General features: G+C 39.2%; 1 protein-coding gene across 1 annotated transcript in view; it reads left to right on the forward strand.

The window, feature by feature from the left end:
- The window catches only part of CSRNP3 (cysteine and serine rich nuclear protein 3), a 65,882-nt gene extending 59,808 nt beyond the window's left edge, over window positions 1-6,074 (forward strand). The window contains exons 3-4 of the mRNA XM_057746708.1: window positions 2,669-2,965; window positions 5,010-6,074. Coding sequence (XP_057602691.1) covers window positions 2,669-2,965; window positions 5,010-6,074 — 1,362 coding nt within the window. The remainder of the gene's footprint in view (window positions 1-2,668; window positions 2,966-5,009) is intronic.
- The last annotated feature ends 10,383 nt before the right edge of the window (window positions 6,075-16,457 follow it).

The raw sequence follows: 16,457 nt of genomic DNA on the forward strand, positions 1-16,457 counted from the left end.
TTTTGTAGCAGTTTTTGAGGTACACCACAGTGAATCAGCTGTATTTATACATATATCCCCATCTCCCCTCCCTCCCGTGACTCCCTCCCACCCTCCCTGTCCTGGCCCTCTAAAGCATCTCCCATCATCGAGTTGATCTCCCTTTGTTATACAGGAACTTCCCACTAGCTATTTTACCTTTGGTAGTGTATCGATGTCTATGCTACTCTCTCACTTCATCCCTGCTTCCCCTTCACCCCCCACCCCAGCCCCGTGTCCTCAAGTCCATTCTCTACATCTGCCTCTCCACTCTTGCCCTGTCACTGGGTTCCTCAGTACCATTTCTTCAGATTCCATATATATGAGTTAGCATACGGTATTTGTTTTTCTCTTTCTGGCTTACTTCGCTCTGTATGACAGTCTCTAGGTCTATCCACCTCATTACATATAGTTCAATTTCACTCATTCATATGGCTGAGTAATATTCCGTTGTATATATGTGCCACATCTTCTTTATCCATTCATCTGTTGATGGGCATTTAGGTTGTATCCAAGTCCTGGCTATTGTAAATAGTGCTAGTTGTTTTGTTTGTATTCTTAGATGCCAATTGGTTATTCATGTTGCCCTAAAAATTGTCATGTTTTTAAATGTTTGCTGAAGTCTTATGTTTTTGTTGTTGACTTTTAGATTTCATGTATTATATGACAGCAACCATTATTTTTTAAAAACCAAACCCCATTTATATGAAATGAAGTTTTTTGTTGTTTTTGTGATGTTGCCAGTTACACAAGGGAGAATAAATATTATAGAACATGGAGATTAAGTAGGAATGAAGTATTAAAACGAATCATGCTAACCAAGTCCTGAGTGTTCTACATGGACTGTGGAGCCAGAAGTTTGAGGAGGTTCACGTAGACAAGCCAAGAATTAATGAAAACATAATTTAAATGCCACAGAGGTAACAAGATGGGAAAGGATAACCTCCTGTTGGTGAAGGCAGCTTTCCCTATCACAGAGGATTGAGTAGTTAGGCAATCATGCGCTTGAATTCTTTAGAAAATCAGATCTTTACAGACAGAAAGATGCTTCTGTTAGCAAATAAGAATTAACAAACATGATAACAGCAGCCAAAGTAACATCCTATTTATGGACATCACAGAAAAATGAAAACAGTTTAACCAATACATTTATATAGAAATTCCGAGGAAGGAAATAAATTACAGATCACACCAAGAAACAAAATCCAATAAAAGGAAAGGCCCAACTTTGTAAGAACATAGATTTAAGCTCTGAAATATAAAAAAAATACATAAAGCAATAGCTTTTGAAAATGCATTTCAGGGACCCTTTGCAATACATTTTCATATGTACTTGCAACTGTGTTGTTTCCTCTACCTCAAGGCAAAGATCGACCTTCTATTTATTTTTCAATACATTCAGAGTCTTCCAGATTGGGGTTTTTGGTCATTAATAAATATTCTTATGTCAATGTGGACTGTTTCCTATGAAGATGAGAAAATGATGTCTGGGGTCACCAGGGTATTTTACCTATGTAATAACTGAATTGTTAAGATCAAAAAGCATGGTAATAATTACAATTAATGAAGTTCATAAAGTATAACATTGAAAAGTTGGAGAATCAAAATAGCTTCCCTATTTAGAACTTCCTTGAATAATCCCTTACTGAGTCTCTGCATTAGTTCCTGTGGTGCTTCCCAGAATATATTTCTTGCTCATATTCAGATAAAATGTCTCTTTCTAAATGCTTTTCTTATGAAGAAAACATTATGTGGTGATATAGCAGTAAGAAGTGAAACACTGACTCAGGGTTTCCTGATAGATGAAATTAATTTAGAAAGAAATATACATAGAAGCAGAATAGTTAGGTGTATGAGACCCAGTCGTCCACAGGTGCTGTCATGTGGAAGTGTTCGCTTTGGGCAGTTTTCTGTGAACTCCTCTGAGGGTAGAGTTCATTGTTTTGGTTGCCTGCTGGCGAGAGCCTGCCACACGGCCCTCTGCTCCTTGTCTTACTGAGAGCATGCTGACCTGACTGAATGCTTCATATCAAGCCCTCGTTCATGGAACCTTCTGTAGGGAAGCATAGGGCAGCAAAACTTTATTTCCTAGTACGGGGTTTTTCTGAGGCCCAAAAGACAGGGGTGTTATTTCAAGGACGTGTTTGCTTATTTAGGTGGCAGTAGCTTCCACTAAGATGCTGTCACCTCTGAACAAGGACACGTTTATTCCAACATCAAATCTGCCCATCATGAGCTGCGTCTAAAGATAGCTTTCACTGATGGGCATCTGTAACCCTTGGCCTTTTTCACGTCGTGCTGGCTAAAAGCTCCAGCAACTATAGCTCCTAACATTAGGAGGTTAAGAGTTCCAATTAACAAGTCTTATGTCCATTTAAAAGCCTATCATTTTGATATATTCATTTTCCTCCCTGTAATTTCTCTAAAGAGAAAAGTGAAAGGAAATGATTTGACTCACAAACATTTTTTTTTCATCTCCACAAATCATTTATTTTGTCGCTGGAAGTTTATACACTCCCAAACCTATCCACAAACACTTATGAATTCTGGGGACACAGTGTTATCTAAGAGCTTCATTCTTACCCAAGTGCAGAAGCAGGGATTTTAGACTATTCATGCTAAGTCTCTTATTTACTGCTTTGTTTTCTAGATGACTAAGAATGGCACCGTGGAATCTGAAGAAGCTAGCACTCTTACAGTGGATGACATTTCTGATGATGATATTGACTTAGACAACACCGAGGTAGACGAGTACTTCTTTCTCCAACCCTTGCCAACAAAAAAACGGAGAGCACTGCTGCGGGCCTCTGGAGTGAAAAAGATTGATGTGGAGGAAAAGCATGAGCTACGAGCCATCCGCCTGTCTCGAGAAGACTGTGGCTGTGACTGCCGCGTGTTCTGTGATCCAGAAACGTGTACCTGTAGCCTGGCAGGAATTAAGTGTCAGGTAAGGATTGGGATTTCAGGGAATCCAAAGATAAGACGTTATACACCACCCCTAAAGAAGCAGTTGTGTTACATATAATGAAGTTTCCCACCCATGGAAGAAAACTCTGGGGCAAGGCAAGACACATGAGCAAGAAGAGAGAAATACTAATTCATTGATATTAATTGGTATGTGTATTATTCATATATACAGTATGTATATATATATATATATATATACACACACACATAGTATAGTGTGAAAGGCAATCCAAGCTGCAGTTGTCAGTTGAAATTGTTTCCTCTTGGATTCATTGATTATACAAGCTTATTTTGGCTTCTTACAAGCAATCAGGGAGATCATGACATCCCTAACGTTTGAGTTTGTATTCTCTGATTCATCCATGGGGTATAAAATGATGATTGGTTAGAGGTAGTGTAGACTAGTGGAAAAACTACTAGACTGGGACTTGAGAAAACTAAGTTCTCCTCCTGGCTCTGCGTTTTGCCACTATGTGAAACTGACAAGTCAGTAAACTTACTGAGTTCAATTTTCCCACCTCCAAAATGAATGGGTTGGACCAGATCTGTGCTTGGGAAACAATAACTCGAATCTGGTCGAATCTGGCCTGCCACTCGTTTTTGTAAATAAAGTTTTATTGAAGCATAGCCATGTTTTTGTTCGTTTGTTTACATGTTGCCTATACCTGGTTTCATACTTCTACAGCAGTGTTGAGTAGTTGCCACAGAGACTGTATGGCCCACAAATCCTAAAATAATTATTCTCTGGCCTTTTACAAAAAAAGAGTTTACCAGCCCCTGAACTAGAGGATGCTCAGGTTCCTATCCATCTATGTCATCGGTGCTCCTTGATTAGTTATGGGTTGTTATTTTATGCAGAAACTCAGCTTTTTCAGTAAAAGCCTCTCGGGCAGACAAAAGGAGAGGACAGTTCTCATCAGTTGAACAGTTGCTTGAGGTGGGTTCACAGAGAAGGGGATCACAGGTAAGAAAGCAGCTATAGTTTCTGGCTCTGACATCTGCTACCACTTTTTGTTGGGACCAGGATGACTGTGCTAGAATCCACCTTCTCTGTTGCCTGGGAAATGCCCCACACTTGGATAAGGTGGCAAGAAGGGCAAGTTCTTTCTGGTTGCCTGTGCTCTGGTCTGCATAAAGGTGGCATCTCAGACAGTTAGCAAGTATTTTAGGAGTTCCTTGGATTGCCCAGAATTTCACTCATTACGTGAGTGAAAAGCTCAGTCCAACAACACTTGCTGAACTTAACCACTGTATCTGCAGAGCCCAATCACTTGAATAATCGTGGGATATTGATTGAACGAACACCTCCTTCTCTCCGGAAGCCTGTCGTCTAAGGGAGGGGGAGGGGAGGGCGGGGAAGCAGCAACGAAGCGGACTGGTGGACACCAGCCACAGTCGTGAATGTGCATACCCGCCGCAGCCCCGCAGTGCATGCCTGCGTCACGTAGCAAGGAGCCAAAAGAATGAGAAGGTAAACCAGTGGGTGAATTAACACACTGCGTGTTACTAAGATGATGTCAGTCTGGACACCTTAGGCAGAGAAGTTCATTTTATAATACGCAAAGAAAAACTCATGGGTAGAATGAAGAATGTTGGGTAATTTAGACTAAAAGTAGCAGGTGGGGATGAGTAGTAAGTTTGTTTAAAATTGAGCACGTGAGCTGGCATGCAGAAAAAAGGGAGTTTGGGGAAAGGACAGAAGCACCGAAAACAATGGGAGCAAAATTAATGGGATGCAGATAAGGGGGAAAGGGAGAAACAGACGCAAAGAAAGCACAGGAGGGTAAATGAACTAAAATTACACACCCTAACTCATGCTTATTCTGTGTGTGGGTTTAAAATTAGGTTCACGCATGTTCCAAGCCTTCACTTCCCTTTTTGTTTCTGTTCGCAGTTTGTCATTTGTTCTAGCGTAAGTGGATTTAAGTCATCCCGGATTCAAAGGCTTTGCGGTGAGGTCCTGGATTTGATTTGATTTGATTTGTAAGCGTTCCAAGGGGCTAATCTGTGTTCTTCCTTCCAAGGTGGATCGAATGTCTTTCCCATGTGGCTGCACTAAAGAAGGATGTAGTAACACAGCAGGTAGAATTGAATTTAATCCTATCCGTGTCCGGACTCACTTTTTGCACACAATCATGAAACTTGAACTGGAGAAAAACCGAGAGCAGCAAATCCCCACGCTGAACGGCTGCCACGGGGAGATAAGTGCGCACAGCAGCCTCGTGGGCCCCGTGGCTCACTCCGTGGAGTATTCCATCGCAGACAATTTTGAGATTGAAACGGAACCCCAGGCTGCAGTGCTGCACCTGCAGTCGGCTGAGGAGTTAGACTGCCAGGGGGAGGAGGAGGAGGAGGAAGAGGAGGAGGAGGAGGATGGCAGCAGCTTCTGCAGCGGAGTCACGGACTCCAGCACGCAGAGCTTGGCCCCCAGCGAGTCCGAGGAGGAGGAGGAGGAGGAAGAGGAGGAGGAGGAGGAAGAGGAGGAGGACGACGAGAAGGGGGACGGTTTCGTGGAAGGCCTGGGTCCCCACGCGGAAGTGGTCCCTCTGCCTTCCGTGCTTTGCTATTCCGATGGCACCGCCGTCCACGAAAGCCACGCGAAAAGCTCTTCCTTTTATGCCAACTCTTCAACCCTCTATTACCAAATAGATAGCCACATTCCAGGAACTCCCAACCAGATCTCCGAGAACTATTCGGAAACAGAGACTGTCAAGAGCGGTACCCTCTCGCTGGTGCCTTACACCATGACCCCGGAGCAATTCGTGGACTATGCCCGACAAGCGGAGGAGGCGTACGGCGCCTCCCACTACCCCGCGGCCAACCCCTCTGTCATCGTTTGCTGCTCCTCTTCAGAGAATGACAGCGGTGTGCCCTGCAATAGCTTATATCCTGAACACAGGTCCAGTCATCCTCAAGTGGAATTTCACTCATACTTGAAAGGCCCCTCCCAGGAAGGGTTTGTCTCTGCATTGAATGGTGACAGTCACATGTCAGAGCATCCTGCTGGAGACCCTTTAAGCCTTGCAGAAAAGAGCAGATTGCACGAAGAGTGCATCAAATCGCCCGTGGTGGAGACTGTCCCTGTTTAGCAGCTTAAGTTATGCTAGGACCCACTCTTCTCCTATTTAAAGCACTGCATTTAATTGGATTTCCTGGGCTCCGCGTGGTTTCAACTGAGGACCAAGAAAACTTGGACCATGGTGAATCTTCCAGACTGTATTTTGTTTTCTCCTTTCTAGCTACATGACTGTGCCAGTGCACAAATGCAGTCTCTGTGAGGATTTTAAACGATTTCAGACTGTTTTGATAGAAAATGCTAATTTTAAAAAAGCATATCTCACAGTTGCCTACCTGTCAAACTGTGTGAAACCTGCCAAGCTGTGTAGATCGGAGCTCCAAGTTTTGGATTATCGGGCCTGTGCAAGATTGTTAACTAAGACTGGGAAATAATAAGATTCAGAGTCCTAATTTTCGATACACCTGAAGATGATGGTGACTTTCTAATGTAAAAGCAGTTATTGTAAGAAACAGATGTCATTGTCCCATGTGTATTTGATTTACGGTAGTTAGGAGTCATGTTTTGATGCAAACAGCAGCATGTTCTTTTAAGCTGAAGATGCATAGTTAGAACCACGACCACGCATGCCCACATGGATTGCCTCTGGAATCCATTCACCTTTTTATGATCATGTCTGATCAGATTTGCAAATACTTTCTTAAGGGTGAAATAGGCCTATTTTTGCTATTTTGGACAGATAAATGAGTCTATATGTGCAGGTCCTTCCACAGTTTTCTCTAAAGTTAACAGTTAGGACAATCCTCTGGTGAGGGTCTAGTTCACTGCCCTCCCTCAGCTGACTCCAGAGATGGAGATAGAAGGAATTGCCTTTCTTTTTTAAACAGCATCCTCTTGGTTCTTAGCTTGGACAGCACCTTCAAACTCTACTCCCCTGCATCAAAATGCACTTTAGTGCCCCTTCATGGTACCTTGTGAGGGGTGGGGACTAAGAACTCTTTGAGATGAAAAATTTTAAAAACACTTTTTTAAAATCTGTAACTATTATAAGGTTCATATAATTAAATAGAGGAATCATTCAATGATACTTTATGAAGGAAAAATGACCTGTTTTCCTTCGCCACTCTCAAGACCTAACTCGGTAAAAGCAGAGGAGGCTGAGAAAACACGGAAGAGACACAGCCTCAGCAACCAGCCTTTTTCTACAGCGTGATCAATCCATCTCTACAACATGAGTGTGTAATGAAATTTCCATTTAGTGACTAGCTGATTGAAGGGGGAGCCTCTACCCAAATACGCAGCTAGGCCTTACTTTTCTGAAGCATTTTGATTTCTCTTGCCTGGGACAGTTAGCAGAACAGTCCAGAATGCATTGAATACTTTCTAATTACCTCATGTTCTCTTATTAAAGGGGACAGATAGAAATAAAACATGCACTCCCCACCTGTAGAGTATCTGCACTTGATTCGTCGGAGGACTTCTAAAATCCCGTTTTCCTGTAAATTAATTTAGGTCCCTAAATAGTGTGTTCTACCTTTGTTTTTTTCCAATGCAATATGACTATGCTAAATCTGTTTCATATTTTTGACCTTCTATTGTTACGTCATTTCACATCTTATGCCTCTTTGAAATGTGGACATGCCTTGCTAGTCAGTGACTGCACCGCTACCTTATTTTTTATGTCTTTTAGACTTGGATGTTTAGAAAATGGATATAAATATATTGTAGATCTCAAGTCCTTAAAAAATACTCTTTTATTTCATTGAACTTAAAAATGTTTGATCTAGAGAAAGTCCTCCAATGGAAAAGTTTCTAGTAAGACTTGATTTGGGGAAAACATGTTTACTTGGCAGCTCTTCCACTGTGCAGTTGGTTCCTGCCCCCAGCTCTCCCCCACCACCGGGCCAAACTTAGAACTGTTCGTATCAACATTAAAGCATCTTTGGGTTGGTCCTTTTGGAGGTAGCTGTAATGAAGGCAGGATTGTTCCTTTTAAATGACAAGCCCTTTGGGCTGATCAGATTGGGGTTTTGCTCAAATCTTGGTAGTACATCCCGTGTTGTCTACAATGATACAGGTTTTAGTGCTTGACCTCCAAATTTTCTCCCCTGTCAGTACAATCTAAAGTGCACAGGCCCAAAGAGAAAATGACAAGAGGCTACTACTGTTGAACACATGAAAGAACCGTGTGTCCCATATTGGCTGGACCATAACAAGCCTTTGAAGCAGTTACATGTGATGTATTCAGCTTGTTCTTGGAACAACACAGTGTGGCAGAGTGGGGCAGAGGTGACTCTGGCTGGGCAGAGTTGAAGGGCAGAATGCCAGTTCAGATTCTGAACGCATAGGTATTTAATTTAGATCAGCTTTATTTTCACAAGAAGGTTGACACCTACTTGTTTACGTTTGGCTGGGTCTCTGTTTTGTAGCTTTATTTCCAAAAAGATGCTTAACCTAGAAACAGGCAAACAGACAAACAAACAGAGCTTTTTCCCCTAATCTGTCCAGTTGGGGTGGAAAGTCCCTGCTACATAGAAGGATTAATCTTCCAGCCATGACAGCTTCTATTCCAAATGTTCATATACATAACCTAACCCCTAAAAAGCCCCCACAAACTACATACACAGATTACCTATCAAAACACCCCTGTACGTCACACGTGCACACATGTGCACACACACAGACATAGTGGGTGTATACCACACATCAGAGAATGACAGATTTTAGGCAATGGCCAATAATGAGTACTGAATTTTTCCCACCCTAGCATCTGGTTGGGTTTTATGATCTAAAAATGTGGTCTCGAAATGAAGATAATTTTAAAGCTATAGTTTAAAAATATTGGTTCAAAGTTGCAAATAACACTAATGATGGAATCATTTCATTGTTACTTCCTTTCCCAGAAAAGCCAAGAGAGCACAGTGTGCCATTTGACTTTTTTCCCCATTAATAGACCTTCTATTCAACAAAAAATGCCCACATGCCAGGAAAGCGCTACGGTTTTTCAGAGCTTTTTTAAAATGAGAATCAAGCTGGATACAGGCAGTGGACTCTTCAGGTCTTTATACCAAGACACAGTAACCTGACTTGCAGCTGCCGTATTGCCCCCGTAGTATAGCTAACCAAATTATAGTCTTTTTTGACACACAGCTTTTTAGTCATTCGCTGTCAATGGCAAAGCTTGGTGCTTTCATCCCTGTTGTTTTAGCACCAGCCTTCTACCTTTTCTTAGGGCTTCATTCCCAGTTATAATCCAGGCCAGATTTATTTGCAAGTCAAGTGGCTGGAGCAGCTTGCATTCCCTTTGGCATTCTAGCTTTCCTCTGGGAGAAAGAAGTCAATGAAAGAGATTTACTTAACTTTTTTTCCCATCTCTTGATCACTGATTATTAAGACATTAGTAAAATCCATTTGTCTCATGTCTTTTGGTTAATTGAAGAATATGGTTACTTTTTGAAAACCAGTCTTTTCTTTGTAATGAAACTATATTTTTCCAAGAGTGCCAATCACATATAAAATGTGAAATTAGTAATTGCTAATTAATTTTATTATTAAAATCTTTGCAATCATATGTGTCCCAGCGATACCTCCCCCAGTAAAAACTATGCATTACAATAACACTGGTCACAAATTCATCAAGAGAAAAAGAGATCATAAGTGATTATAGTCTCTAAATTTTTATGCTCCAGCAGATGACTTCTAGGCAAAATTCTGGTTTGGTTATAATTAAAGAGGAAAATATATGATTTATTTCCTAGAAACTGATATATCACTGATTCTTTGGTTAAACTTCTGAGATTGTTGTACAGGTTAAAATCCGTTGGTCTTGATACACAGAATGTATTAAGTATCAATTCTTTCTTTTAACAAATATTTATTGAACCCCTACTATGTTAGAGGAACTGTCCTAGGTGGTTAAAAAGAGGGGGAAACACCACCGATTCTAAAGAAATATGATAATGATGGAAAGTGGAATGAAATCATCAAGCCTCATTATAATCCTTTTAATTTGTGATTTTATAAAGTGAGATTACAACAAATGACATCAGTTCTTGTCTAATTACATGCAAACTGCAACTAAAAAGATACTTCTTTTGCCTAAATTAATGGAACTCACTGGATCCTCCTTCTTCCCTCTCTCTCTGAAATTTATGAATTAAATCTGTACTCAGCTGGAAGAACTGAATCCAGTGAAAAAGAGATTTTCAGATAATTGCTTCTTCGGCATTAGACATATGTAAGTGATGCTAAATTTATACCAGCAAACTCCTACCAGACAGTTTCAAAGGCAGGTTGACTCACACATAAGCCAGGAAACGTTTCAGGAAAAATTTGAAGCAACAATGTAGAACACCATCACTCTTACTTCTGTTTATAAACAGCCTATCAAAATAGCTAAGCCTGAGTTCCTGGTTCCAAAGGCATTGCCTCGCAGCTTGCAGAGAGGGCATTCGCCGCCCTCATTTTTAGCTGGGATTACAAACCATTGAATTATCAGGTGGAAAACTGACATCCTCAAAAGTTGAGAGACTGCCTTTTTAAAAGGTGCCACGAGCCTTCCATTTCTCCAAATACAGACTTAATCTTTCTCTTTGAAATGGCATCTGCTCCTAGAGTATATTATTGTAGTCACTGTATAAAATACCAACCGTAAACGGGAAGTACCTTCATGCTTCCAAAGGCAGGACTTAACAATAATTCAAAACTGTAACTAATCTACGTATTCTTATCACAGCCAACACGAAAAGCTTAAAGCCTTAATCGCTCTTAGTTCTAACACAAAATTGCAATTTACTGATTACATTATTTTTTTCTGAGATCTGCTAACTTGTGCTTGAGTAACTTAGATGCCTAAGCCAAATGCCACAGCTTTGCACAAATAGCTCAGCTCATCAGATTCAGCTCATCAGATGTTTTCTGTAGCATTAAAGAATATAATTGACTTAATTTAACTGAATATCAGCAATTTGAAAACTCACTAGAATTATAGATGTGTCAGGGTGGAGTGAGGATGTACTATAAGCTTAATAAGTGGTGGTGTCTCCTGGGAACCATAAACTTTCAGCAGAGCTAAAAAAAAAAAACCTAGAATTTTATTATACTGAAAAAACTAATTCATGGCAGCCCAAAACCTAGAAGGGTCACTCACAGCCCAGATGGTGTTCACATCTGTGACCTACTATCCCCATCAATTACATCTTCCTATCGAAAAATCATTTGATGTTTAAAATAAATAAAAATCCAGAGCTACAGCGTGCTAAAGAAAGTATTTTAAAGATTTAAACACATTGTTATATTAAAAAGACTGATAGACTCTTGTCAAAAGTAATGAATGTGGAAATAAAAGAGCTCTTTAATATTTGACCTGCCAAATCTGTATATTCAATGTGACTGTTTTAAACAGTCACTTCTAATTTTTATTTCAACTCCTCTCATAGAAAGGGGAGCATGAGACGCCCCCGCTTTCTAACAAATGCAAGTGTTTGAGTTTTTTTCTTTCTTATCAGAGATTCAAATTCAAAAGCTTGATATGACTTGGGTTTCACTTGGTGAGCAGTCCTGGGGTTTGTCTAACTTTGTACTGTCTGGATATTAAGTGTAATAATGCCTTGATTTCTGTATCCTGACAGTGGTGATTCAGACAGAATGGAAGCAGGAAGCAGGAAGGTCTGTACATCCAGATTCAAAACCTAAGCCAGTTCGTTTTTTAGATGCAATTTTTGTAATCTAATTAATGTATAGCCCAGAATTTTAGTAAATACAGGTACTTGGTACATTCATGGAAAATGAATTTCAAAGATTTAATTCAGATTGTTGACTACTTTCTTTCATTTGTGAGACATATACCACTACACAGGGTAACTGTTTTCACTGGATACTCTACACTTGCTTATAATTCAAGAAAAGCCAACTCTAGTGTGTCATTTTGTTTCCTCTCATAAAAGTTTCTGGCAGAACTGAAGTTTTAAAAGAGTACGATAGAATTTATTTATTTTGAATACATTTGTATTCAAAGTGCTAATGGTGGCGTTCCTTTCTTTTCATTACTCGTTACCATGGTGATAGTAAAGTCAGTTCAATGACTCATTTTAGTGACATGTGTAAGGCCATTTAAATATTTTTAAGATAATGTATATTGATTAGAAGGATTTAAGAGAAGACAAATTTATGGTAGAAATTAGCCTTGCCTTTGTCTAAATGAATTTATGTGACCTGTTTGAATGGTTTTAGATGTGACTTTGGAATACTTCTTTGTTAGGTATTCCTCTCCTTTCTCTTGTGGCTTTCTCCCAATATTTTTATCTGGCCTAGCAGTATCTTAAAAGTTATTTATTAATGAGTATTAGGAAGGAAATTGATTTAGACAATATCTCTTTAAAAGTTATCTGAGATCTTCTATCACCAGAGATTTTCATCAAGTCCTACTGCCACCCTGGGTAAGACCTCAAACACCCTGTCAGGGGTGTGGCCTCCTAATATGGTTTTGCTGTTGTTTTTAAATAGGGAACCTATGAAAAACGAGATTAAAATTTCTAACTTTGTAGCATAATTTATCAATTTATTTAATTTTGTTTTGCTTCTCCTTTTTATGTTGGCCACCAAGCTTTTCTCCTTAGCCATAATTGAAGCACCCATCTTTAAAAAAAATCAAAGATCTAGATACCATTTTTAAAGGATACTTAAATATGAAAAAGAAAGAAGAAATAAAATAGAACCCAAATCTGAGTTCTCCTAAAGAGGAAAAAACCTAAATACCTAAACCTAGAAAATAAATTGTCTGAGGTTAGTTTTTTTTTTAAATTTAGTGTAGATCCTTGGATGATTTAATGATACCCAAATTTTATCTGACTATAATTGATTTTAAATTTTAGTAGTTGGCAAAGTCATTTCCTTTGTACGGTAATCAAATAGGGTCCACCGCCAAAGGTTACTGCCTGAATTCTGATTCATTAGGCACTAGTCATGCCAAACGGGTGTCTCAGAATAGTCTCATCTTTTCAGAGATACTCACAATGGCCAACTAAGTGTGAATAATGGAAAGCTTGAGATTCTTCTGTATTCTTCAAATTTTATAGCCCTGAGATTAGAGGAGATCTCCGGAGGTCATCCGGCTCATCCATCTACCTCCGGGGAGGACTGTCACTCAGGCATGCTCTACAGGATAGATACCCATCTATTCTTAACATCTCTAGGGAAGGCAGTTTCCTTGGCAACACAGTCCAGTTCTCTTAGGTTTTTCTCATGATAAGAAAATATCTTGGCTAGTCTTTGTGAGCTGGGCACTTGGCAACCGTTGTGGTGATATGGGCCATTGTACTGGGAGACTTAGAAAGTTGGGTTTTCCCTACCTTTGATGTTTGTTACATTTGATGATTTCATAAGTCTCCTAAGAAATCAGAATTTTAAAAATAAAGATGTGGGTATTGGGACAATGTTCAGTAACGTTACCTGCTCTCAACAAATATGGCTATAGCTTTTGTTTGTTCGTTTTCCTTTTGTCTTTTGTTTTACCATTGCTATGATATCAGCAAAAGCGGCTGTTTCAGATTCCCGGTGACAGACATCAGCACTAGGACCAAGTGACTCCACTTTTAAACTGTGCAATTTTCTGAGAAGTCACAATCTCACAAAAAGTGAGCATTTTCTACCTTCTTGCTTCTAAGTAAGTACCTTCTCATTCATCTGTCTATATCCTAAAATGACAAATGAGAATCTCAAGTTTTTCCACTTTTTCCTGGGAAGTGACTGGTTGTGGAGACGCGTGTGGAATAAGATGACCCCAGAGAATTACTCAGCCAGCATCTGGTGCCAGCCTTTGTCCCCGTGTTGTTGAAACTGTGGCTGCTCACCTTCTCAGGGATCAGCAAAATAATTTAAAAATGTGTCACCTTGACAAGGCCCTGAAAACGAAAGGAGGAGTCCGGGAGGGTGGTGACTTTTTTCTGATTACATCACTTGACCCAAGCATCCCCTGCAGAGAGCTTTTTCTGTTTGTTCAGAGTTGCCTCCAGCTCAGAGTCAGAACTAACCAGAAAAAAAGAGGAGCACCCTCGAAATCAATGTTTCCTTTCTTCATGGGATTTTTTCCAATCTAGGTACAGCTGCTTATCTCCCCCGACTCAGATGCTCTTGTGAAATGACAGCCACATCAGTGTGTGACTGCTCTCCACAAATAACATTAGGGGAAATAAACTTTTTTTGCTTTAAAAAAAAAAAAGCTATAGAATGCTTATGTAAGGAATATTGAATCATTTGGCCCATGTTTTAATTGACTCTAGACACCTCTATGGAAATAAGTCCAAGGCGTAGTTTGTGAAACATGTTTCAAAAGTGTTTGATGTAAAATAAACGCTAGACATTTACAGTACAGAAATAGTTTAAAGAAAAAAAACTGTAGATTACAACTCTGTTCCTAAGAACCTCAGCCTTTATTGTGTCTTAGTAAAGTTGATCTGCTTTCCTTTTATTTTATTGCATTTCTGGTGTAATAGCCTCTCAAGATAGAACTCTTAATACATATGTACTGGTTAATGCCTGTTAATGCAGAAAATGGCACTTTGTTATTTCAATGTGTTTCCCTCAATGTCACAGGGTATAACAATTTGATAGGAAAAGGTCATCTGACACTGATCAAAAATGCATACTCCCCATTTAAAATGTATATGTATAATTGGTTGCATACACAAATGTCACCTTTCGCAGTATCTTTATCTTGATCATAGTCTTAGACATCAACTGTGTGTCAACTTTCCAGCTGCCATAGAAATGTGGTACATTTGCAAATTCTGGTGAAATCTAGTGAGCTGAATGTAATGGTAGATCAAATGATCCAAAGCACTTGGGTGTTATCCTTCAGTCTACGTTGAACCATTTGGACATTGGGAATGGTCTTTACACAAGGGAAGTCTTTTGAGAGTACTTGTGGGGTTTTTTTGTTTTGTTTTTTGTCTTTCGGATTTCGCTGGCCAAAAAAAAAAAAAAAGAAAGAAAGAAAGTAATCTGAAAACAGTGAGATCAATTCACCGTAACATTTTCAACATTGTGATTGGTTTTGTCTTCTAGTTGATTCCTATTATGAGTTTTACTCAATTTCAACAGTATTTCAATAGATATTTTATTACTGTTATGTTCAGTCTAATCATTTAGAAAGGTTGAAAGGGAAGAAAATCAAACTACAATTCATACATCCCTTCCCTTTTCACTAAGCTGTCATGTTGTATGTCATGTGGTTTCTAGATTGATTTCTCTTGTGTATAAGTTATAACATCAAAGATGCCAAAGGGTATATAAAATAAGCTACAATAATATTCAACAGAACTTAACCTGGACCTTATGTTGTAATAATTTATTCATATTAGCTGTAGTCTTCTGTATTTATATTTTCAGTATTTATTATGAATGACAAGGAAATTCGTGTATTTATTGTGGCTTTTTATTGCAGTGTGTATATATATATATATAACAAATAAGCATTTTTAAGTCTTATCCTTAAGTTTCTTTTACTAGTGGCACTTGTATTATGCTGTACTTTTTATTATATATTGTACAATATCTTGTCCATTTGTTTGCAGCAGAGTAAAACCGGTTTCTAAGTTGTATCTACTGTTGCACTTTTGTTGCATTTTGTGTAAATCCTTTGTTCTTACCTTCTGAGCTGTCATGCACACACAAGAATACCTCCCTCCCTTGGTGTAACAGATACATTCCTGAAAAGTTGTGTGTGAAGCCAGTGAAATGGCTCATTACCTTATCATCTCAAAGATGTGCTAACTTTATTATGATTGATCTCTAAGTGGAGATGCTTAATAACATTTTTCTTCCTCAACTATTCAACTCTTTCATCAAGTAATGGCATATAAACAAATATGAGGGCCAGAGAGGAACATCCTATTCCAGGGAAACTGGGGAGGATATTTTTACCAAGACAAATCCAACCTTTTGTAAGTAGTATCCTGCAATTCACCTGTTTAATAGTATTTGCGTTTTGCCTCGCTTAAAGCGGAATCTGTGTGATACGGTGTTTAGATTATATACGTACACACAGGTACATAGGTATGCCTGTCTGTTTAACGATGCTGGCTTAAGGTATCCAAACTTCTTTTTATTGGCAGTAAAATGAAGAGAAAAGAAAATGGATCCTTCCCAATCTCCTGTTACGTGTAGGTCACTGTTTTCAAACAACTCATTTTTCTTACATCTGGACACCGGATCTATATTTTTGAAAGTTAAATAATAATATGCGATTGTGTGATCATCTCCAAACGCAAATTTGATTGTGTTCCTTGGTTACTTAAAAACTCTTCGGTGCTGTTCCTTCCTCATTGCCAACAAGATAAAACCCAAACTGTTTGGAATGCCCCCACAAGATCACTTAAGATCTGGGTACAGAAAACCTCTGAAGCCATTTTGCACATCAGACTTTCTCTTTGCTCCCCTCGCCCACAGGTAGACCACT

This window comes from Hippopotamus amphibius, chromosome 8 (assembly GCF_030028045.1).
Source record: "Hippopotamus amphibius kiboko isolate mHipAmp2 chromosome 8, mHipAmp2.hap2, whole genome shotgun sequence".
In the NCBI taxonomy this organism is placed as follows: domain Eukaryota; kingdom Metazoa; phylum Chordata; class Mammalia; order Artiodactyla; family Hippopotamidae; genus Hippopotamus; species Hippopotamus amphibius.